This window comes from Mus musculus, chromosome Y (genome assembly GCF_000001635.26).
Source record: "Mus musculus strain C57BL/6J chromosome Y, GRCm38.p6 C57BL/6J".
Taxonomy (NCBI): Eukaryota; Metazoa; Chordata; class Mammalia; order Rodentia; family Muridae; genus Mus; species Mus musculus.
Window position 1 is genome coordinate 25,482,114 of NC_000087.7, and position 9,715 is coordinate 25,491,828.

The following is a 9,715-nucleotide window of genomic DNA, read 5'->3' on the forward strand; positions in this document are numbered from 1 at the left end:
GTCACCACCACTTCCTATTAACTTCTCCATTTGATTGTTTGTTTTGTTATTTTTTGTTTGAATTTCTCTTTTGTTTGTTTTTCGTTTGATTTTCTTCTGTTTTCTTTTACTTGTTGTTGTTGTTGTTGTTGTTGTTGAGACAGGGTTCCTCTCTATAGCACTGGCTTCCCTGGAACTCACTTTGTAGACCAGGCTGGTCTCTAATTTAGAAATCTGCCTGTCCTTGCCTTCTGAGTTCTGGGATTAAATGCGTGTACCACCATGGCTGACTTATTAACTTCTTATTTTTATAAAATTAATTTTAGGAGCTCAAATCTGTTTAGCATAGTCTTCTTCACATGCTCAGAAGTTCTCGTAGAGAAGAGTCTTGGTCCAGCATTCACTCCCAACCCATAACCATTGCCCATCAGGAATTCATATATATGACAGAGGCAACAGCATTGTGTCTGGCGTAAATGGGCAAGATCTTCAGTCCCAGGCAATGGGCAAGTATGATATTTGAAGAGAATGGAAGCCACTTAGACAGTGTGATCTAGCACAACAGGTCTACAGCCAGGTAGAAGACAATACCTCTGAAGAGTCTGAGCATGACATCACTCAAGAAGAAGAGTAGGAGGAAGCCTTCTTCCCAGGCCCTGGGGAATATTGTTGGCTGCAGAATTTCTCACGGGTGGAAGGAAGGTAATGAGCCTGTCACCCATTGGAAGGCCATCATTCTAGGTCAACTGCCAACAAACCCTTCTCTTTATTTGGTGAAGTATGACGGAATTGACAGTGTCTACGGACAGGAGCTCCACAGCGATGAGAGGATTTTAAATCTTAAGGTCTTGCCTCACAAAGTAGTTTTTCTTCAGGTGAGGGATGTCCACCTCGCCAGCGCCCTGGTTTGCAGAGAGGTACAACACAAATTTGAGGGGAAAGATGGCTCTGAGGACAACTGGAGTGGGATGGTGCTAGCCCAGGTGCCATTCTTACAGGACTATTTTTACATTTCCTACAAGAAGGATCCGGTCCTCTACGTCTATCAGCTCCTGGATGACTACAAGGAAGGTAACCTCCACATCATTCCAGAGACCCCTCTGGCTGAGGCGAGATCAGGTGATGACAATGACTTCTTAATAGGTTCCTGGGTGCAGTACACCAGAGATGATGGATCCAAAAAGTTCGGAAAGGTTGTTTACAAAGTTCTAGCCAATTCTACTGTGTACTTTATCAAATTTCTCGGTGACCTACATATCTATGTCTATACTCTGGTGTCAAATATCACTTAAATTAAAAAAAATCACAAAGTACAGAAAAGTAAACTTATAGTATTGAAAAAAATGTTTATTTTCCTGTGTTGGGTACCTATGGGTCTTTGACAACCTCAGTATCTTTGTCAATAAAATTTGTTTTGTTCTAAAAATTAATACGTGTGACATGACATGCTTTTAGTGAACACATTGTTGGAAGAGATGGACTATGGTGGAAAGAACATCAAAGCAAGATGAAAGTTGCATCGCAGGCTGTGAACAGTGCATACATCTAATATTGCACAGGCTAAAATGGACAGGACTTAGATTCTGTGGTCTGCATAGTGAGCAAGGAATTGGAGATATGACTTATTGGAGCAGGGATGGCAGCAAAAGATGGATTTTTAGGAAGAAGGGGAGAAAGACAGGACATAGATAGAATCTCTGGAATGAAGTCTGAGGGAGAAACAACAAGTTGGGGGAAAGAGTGATAGATAAAAGGAATGTGCCCTTGTTACACAAAGTGCAACCCAGAAAACTGATCCAAAGAGACTCAGAAATCAGACAAAATCAGGTTTCATTTGAATAATGAAACCAAATGAAACTTGTCTCTCATTTTAAGATTTATTATCTTTATTTATATGGGTGGGTAGTAGCTTGAGAGTATAGGTGACCACAGAGACATGAGTTGTCAGATCCCATGGAGCTGGCATTAAAGCTGATTGTTAACCATTGGATATGAATTCAAGAAAACAAATCCAGTTTTTTTGCGGTACAAAAGTACTCTTGACAACATGGTCATCTCTCTATTCCCATTAAGATATCTTTTTAAGAAATCCAATATTAACATGCAGAAAAGAGACCAGGTAGAAGTTAAGAAAGATTAAATTGATGGTAACCTTTAAAAACAATAAAGGACACACAAAGGAGTAAAGGACACTGAGGAACAAAAATATTCTAAGATGAAGTTCTCAAAATGTGAAGCAGGAGACCCAGGAAGAATAGAAATTTTCTGCAAGTAGTTAAAATTGGACATATCCACATTAGGTTCTTTGGTTTCTTAACAAATAGCCAGCCGATCGGGTCAAATAGTAATTTAAAAGAGAAAATGAGTATACGGTGAGATAATATATGGTGGGGCATGGATCCTGACTGCTTTCCCTGAGCACTCTTTGCCTGGGATGAATCCTGTGATCTTTTGGATGTCTCTGTGGAGTGCCCCAGATGACCATCAAAATGTTCCCCATGGCCTGTTCCCCTGGCTCTCCTCCAAACATCTGACTCCCAACATACCTATGTACCATTTCAGCCTGTCTATTCCCTGGAAATTCCAGTCTTAAATTTATGTGTGACCTCATTCTCATAAAACAGTGAAGGTGTACTCAATGCATATGTGCTGACCTCTTTTCTATGCCAGTTCTCATGGGTTTCAAACTCTATGAGGTTGCCCAATATGTTGGTCACTACTCCTGAGTAGCCCCTGTGCTTCATGGGGGTCTTACTGGGTCCCATAAGCACTCTGAGTGTTTCTTTTGTTTGTTTGGTTTTATTGTTGTTGTAGTTTTGTTTTTGTTTTTGTTTTCTTTGGTTTTTTTTTTGTTTTTGTATTTTTTTTTTGTTTTGTTTTTAGTCAGGCTTGTCATGGACTCAATCATTTGTGTTTTTTCTCTAGAATAAGTTTAAATGCCAAATGACTTGAAAATACTCTCTATTGTTGATTAATTTTGGTATTTAAGAGAGTTTTTGTGCTAGCTGGATGTCTTAATTAGGGTTCCAATGCTGTGAAAAATCACTATGACTAAGGCAACTCATTAGAAACATTTCATTAGGGCTTTTCAACATTTCATTGCAGTTTCAAAGGTTCAGTCCACTATCATCAAGGAAGTAAACATGCAAGTGGCTGGGAATATGTGGTGGTGGAGAGGAAGCTTAGAGTCTTCTGCATGCAGGGATGGTGTCTTCCACACTGAGCAGAGCTTTAAAGCCTCACAGTTATATGCTTCCTCCAAAGAGGCTACACCTACTCCTATAAGGCCACACCTCCTCGTAGTCCAACTACATTCAGAGTGCCATACTGGTTTCATAGAAACTTGACAAGATCTAGAGTCTTGAAAGAGGAGGAGCCTCAGTTGAGAAAATGCCTCTTTAAGATCAAGCTGTAAGGAATTTTCTTAATTGGTGGGAGAGGACCCAGTTCATTGTGGGTGGTGACACCCTTGTGGTGGTAGTCTTGTGCTCCTCATGGAAGCAAGACTTAAGGAGCATGTCAATAAGCATCACCACTCCATGGCCTATGCATGAGCTTCTGGATCCAAGAACCTGTGTTGTTTCAGTTTCTTTCCCAACTACTTTGATGATGAACAGCAATGTGGAATATAAGCTGAATAAAACTTTTGCTATGGAAATAGCTCTTTGGACATGTTATGTCCTTACAACAATAGAAATTTTAAGTAAGACAATTTCTTAGAGAAACAAAATATCTAATAGTACCACTGTCACTTATCCTATAAGGACAAATAATGTGTAGGTGTTTTATTTTAATTTAAAGGTAAGATATTCTCATGTATATAATGACATGCAATTGTTCTAGTTTGCATCTTTCTCACACTGATGAATACTAACATCAAACATAACTTGGGAATATAAGGGTTATTAGCTTACATGTTACAGACTATTACCAAGGAAGGCAAAACAGGAACTTGAAGCATTACCAGGAAAGAGTGCTTATTGCTTGACCCTATCTTAGTCATTGTTCTATTGCTGTGAAGAGACATCATGGATAAAACAACTATTATGAAACAAAGCATTAACTGGGGGCTTGAATACACTTACAGAAGTTTAGTCCAACATCAAGTTAGTGACCGCAGCACTGGAGCAATAGAACTATTGATCCTTAGACAGAGACAGATATTCTGCCATTACATTGGTTTCTTGAAAACTCAAAGACCACCCTTATTGACACTACCACTTCCTCCAATGAAGCCACATCTTCTCTCATTCCTTCTAATCCTTAAACACACTGCCAATCCCTGGTGACTAAATATCCATATATATGAATCTATAGGGGATATTCTTATTCAAACCACCAAAAATCATGTGGCTTGATCAAATATTTTATTTAAATACAGAGTAAAAGCCTCCCTTTTATAAATGACTACTGATGAGCTTACCCACAGTTGCCTACCCTCACACATCGACCATCAAGGAAGAAAATGTCCCATAGACTTACCCAAAAACCAAGTGAATAGAGACAATTCTTCAATTGTTCTCTCTCCTAAGGTGACGCTAGATTGTCAAGTTGGAGATAAAAAAAAATCCCAGCACATTAAGGTTTATCCTGCTCCATAACCCACACAAACATTATTCATCCCAATCTCCTCCTTCTGACTAGGTATAGACCCACTTCCCTCCATGGCAGAAGTGAAGGGTAAGTACCTCCAACAGCAAGAATACTCAATAATAGGTGACAAGTAGTGAATATGTCTTATAGCCTCACAACACCTACATTCTAATGTGTGTTACACTTTCTGGGAGACACTCCAATCTGTCCAACTTCCTGCCAAGTCAGCTTTAACCAGAAAAAATTCTCATCAATTAATCCAATGACTTTTAATTGATTTATTTCTCCTGAGGGAATGGAGTGTTACCCCTTCATGGATGTATTGGTGTCTGATTCATAAGTAATAAAACCCACTACTATTAACAGCTAAATCACAGGTGCTATGACAAATAACAACTCACATGAGAAGCATCACATTTAGTTAAGCCTTTTCAGAAGTTTTATTGGAGTTTTATTTATGTACTATATAAATCCATTGATTTATTTATTTTTAAGTGTGTAATTTAATGATTCTAAACACATCTCACCACTGTCATTTTTCACTCATTTTTCTGGTACTTCATATGATATTGAAATCTACTATAATACAATAGTGAATTCAGAAAAAAGACCAGTGGTGTGGGTAGCAGCAAAGTTCTTGAGTCTCAAAGACAACAGATACCGTGGCTGAATATTCCAACTACAACAACTAGGTAACATTGGTTCTACACTTAGCATGCCGTTTCTAGAAAAAAAAATTAAAGAATTAAGCCATGTTTCCTCTGAACCTGACATGTTACTATCACAAATGAAAGAAGGATCCATGATCACATGAATATGAAAGGGGCATGAAGCAGCAAAGTTGTTCAACTTATTGGCAGCTAGTCAGCATTAACACAAGAAGGGACAAAGACAATAAACAGCTTTGAAGACATGTCCAAATGACGACGTTCATTTACAAGTTTTTTACCCATTCCATGCACATTCATTGATTGATTAACTCATTGATTAAAGCCCTCAGGTTCCAATCACTTTTCAGAGAGCATATTGTACTACCTATGAACATTGTACTGTGGACCAAAGCCTTCATCAAAGACCCATGACTGACATTTCAAAACAATTTAACCACAGAATTCTTTATTTGAAACAAAGTGATAGGATCCATCTATCTCTTCAAGGATATCTCCGTTTTGTTCAAAAAGAACAAAAATGCAATGCAAGTTCAGGATATTGATCACCTATCCATGCATCTTAAACCCATAGGTTCTAGCCAGAATGTAAGGTCAGAAGTCTAAACTTCACCTATACTACAACTAACTCTGAAGATATCTAGCAATCTCCAGTTCCTTTCTGGTACTTACCCACACCAAGTCTGCATTAAGGAATATAGTCTAGTGTGAGATAGTGCCAGCAGTTAATTGCAAAATCCCACTCTGAGTTGAGTTGTATGTAAACTCAGACATCTGTAATATAGACACACATGCATATTCACAAATACTCACAGAAAGAGGCAAGAAGTAGAGGAGCTGAATCTTAGAAATCCTCAAGGAAGAGAATGAAAATCTTGTAAGGCACAGAGGTAAGAGAAAAACTGTGTCTTTCTGCACAAAATCAGGCCATTCTTTCTTCCATCACTGAACGGGAAGGCTCACTATCACTTATCACTATCTGATAAGGTATAGACAGTTGATGAAGGATGAATAGTCAGTTTTCATCAAAGGTATTGACTTTGAAGGTGATAGATTGTTCATTCTCTACTGGAAGCCAGATGTCCAAGAGTTTATGGGAAACACAAATGATTTGAATGGGTTGTAACAAAGGGGAGAAGACGAGATATGAAGTTGGCAGGAGGAGATAGGTGGGAATGGGCCAGGTTTTGTTCTGGGAGGAGTTACTAAAAGAATTGGAAAGTAAATTCCATCAAAATATAGTGTATGAAATTCTCAAGGAATTAAGGAAAGTAGTTCTTAATATACCATGTCTGTACTGAACACACACAGACCACTTATATGTCCATCTTCTAAATAACAAATTCTTATACAGCAGTTTCATTACATTGAGGGCAAAAGTAATCCAGAGGTTATTTAAAATAAAGAAGAATCTGGGGAGATGTCCCAGGGGTAAAGCCAAGTGTTTGGTCAAACATTCACCTACAACACCAGTGCTTAGGAATTGGAGTGGCAGAGACAGAAGGATGACTGTGGCTTCCTGAATGTCAGCCTCACTCCTAGCTCAGCAAGAAACCCTGTCACAAGGGGAAAATTAGGGAGTGAAGTAGCAGAAAACAGTATACCCTTCCCTATCCTCTGCACTTACCTGTATATTTCTGTATGCATACACACATCAATATGATTACTGTATAAAAGAGGTTACTTTCCATAAATTATAGGCAAAAGCAATGTTGTTTTAACCTAGAGACCTGAAGACTTTTATATCATTAGGGGCCTGGAGAAACTCTCCAGATATAGAGGATTGATATATCTTCTTCCTGTGCTAAGGAAACCTCAGTTAAGTGTGTGTGTCAGTGACTTTAAACACCTTTCTTCCTCTAGATTCCTATTTATACCACAGAATGGTCTGTAAATAATGAAAATATGAAAATAAGACTTTTTCAGGGTGTTGCCTTCTTTTAAAATCATATTTATAATATTTTACTAAATCGATGGGAAATCTTCTGCTCCAAGGAACAATGGATTCAATCCTGTTGACTTCTGTTTTATCCCATTATGAATAGGAATTAATTATACATCAACATTTCTCACGATTTGAACTAAATCAGGAATAAGGGATATGTTTCCATGAAAATAAGTAATGCCAATATGGTTAATCAAGTAGAAATGTGTGTGTGGGTGTGGGGTGGGGTTAGGATGCCTTTGGATTATTTGAGAATGATGGCTGATCAGAAATAGGTTATGCAAATAACCCTAAACTGTGAGAAATGAAAAGAAATGATATAAACTATACTACCAAGTGTCATGGCCACTTATTAGTTGATTTCATTTTCTTTTTCATTCCTTTATTCTTTTGAATAAATGTGTGCCACAGATGATCACACGTTCAAATGTGTTAGTTTTCCAGGTGATGGGCTGTTTAGAATGAATTAGAATTTGTTTTATTATTAAAGGAGACTTGTCACAGAGCCTTGAAATATCAAAAACCCATCAGGCTCTCTCTCTCTCTCTCTCTCTCTCTCTCTCTCTCTCTCTCTCTCTCTCTCTCTCTCTCTCTCTCTCTCTCCCTCTTTCATTACTCTCTGCCATCTCCATCATAAGTTGTTGGCTCTCAACTACTGCTCTACATGTTTTGCCTCTGTGTTGCCATGATGTCTACCATGATATCCTGGACTTGCCCTCTGGAACTCTAAGACCACAATTAAATGTTTCCTCTTATAAGTTGGTTTGGTCATGATGTCTCTCACAGCAAGAGAACAGTAACCAAGACATACATACTCCTGTTTATTTTTTGAAACATTCTTTATTTCTTTCATTAAAGTTACCTTTAATGAAAGGTCCATTGAACAGTTTTAAGAATAATGTTAATGGGCCCATATAAATAGTGCCAATAGGTGTGGCACTCTCAGGAGGTGTGGAATAGTTTCATGAGGTGTGACATTGGTGGAGTAGTTGGGACACTGATGGAGATGTGTCTTTGTTGAGTTGGTGTGATCTTGTTGGAAGAAATGCAACAATTTGGTGGTAGGCTTGGATGTCTGCTGTCCTTAAGCAATCTCCAGTTTGACACAGTCTCCATCTGCTTCCTGTATATCAAGACCTAAAACTCATCTCCTTCTCCAACACTGTGTCTGTCTGAAGGCAACCATGTTTCCAGCCATGAAAATAATGGAGTAAACATCTGAAAAGAAGTTACAAAGTGTTCAAAATTTACTATGATCCTGGTGACACTTCATGTCAATAGAACCCATACTAATACTCACATAAACACTCAAAAACACATTTGATGTTGAGTGGGAACAGACTTTAATGCCCTCTGCCTACTGCCAGGAAGCTATTCATTTCCAAGCAGCTATCAGATGAAGATGTAGAACTCTCAGCTCCAAATGAACCATGCCTGCCTGGATCCTGACATATTCTTAACTTGATGATAATGGACTGAAATTCTGAACCTGTAAGCCAGCCCCAATTAAATGGTTTTCTAATAAAACATGCATTTATAAGTGTGTCTGTTTACAGCAATAAAATCCTAACACACACATGTACATATTCACCTAGATATACTGAGTCACAGACACACACACATGGAAATATTCACACACACACACACACACACACACACACACACACACACACACACACACACACACAAACACATTCATTTACAGGGACTTTAGATTCAGCCAGTACCCATGCAATTTAATTGGGGTGTCGAATACAGGTGTTTGTGGAACATGACTATTGCTCTTTCTTTTAGGAATTATGTGGACAATATCTGCACACTCACTTCATTCCTCCTCAACATCAGAAATCTCAATTTAAAGAAAGTGAGATAATGAGAAGTAGTTTTAGATACCTCTTTTTTTTTTTCATTTGAGTAGCTTCGACTTCAAATCACCAAGGAAAAATAAACATAACAGGAAAGAAATTCATATTAAAATGCCCTTGACAAGCTCATAATACATTCTCCATAATGAATATAAACTTTTATTTAGAATTCCCAAGGAAATGAGACTTTTGAAAAATCCTTAATTTCAGATAGGCTTTGGTATTTCATTTCCCTGCAAAGGAAAACCAATGTAAAAAGACAGAATCTAGATTGCATTGTGCACAAGTTGAATCAGAAACATTTGATATTGTGCATTCAGGGACTCACCACATTTTTACAAATATATATATATATATATATATATATATATTGGGGGGGTGAAAGGAGACATCTGGAGAACAATAAGACCCTCATTAGCATTTAACATTCCTGAAGTCAAGTAATAACCTCTAACAACATCAATAACAACAACAACAAAAACAACAATAATAGATGTTCATTAGAAAGAATTTTTTTTAATAACCTTCCATTAGCCTCAGAAAGAGGGGGCATAATCCATCTGCAACACTTTATAGATACTTATTACAATTACCACTAAAGTTTTTAAAATAATATGGATTTTTAAAAATGAAATTGAATTAAAATAGATTTTTTTAGCTGTTAA

The 9,715-nt window shown here is 37.7% G+C and overlaps 1 protein-coding gene across 1 annotated transcript; it reads left to right on the forward strand.

Moving 5' to 3' along the window:
* The first annotated feature begins 587 nt into the window (after positions 1-587).
* On the forward strand, positions 588-1,271 carry Gm21427 (predicted gene, 21427). Its single transcript, XM_017318787.2, has one exon. The coding sequence runs from the start codon at positions 588-590 to the stop codon at positions 1,269-1,271; it is 684 nt and encodes a 227-aa protein (XP_017174276.1).
* The last annotated feature ends 8,444 nt before the right edge of the window (positions 1,272-9,715 follow it).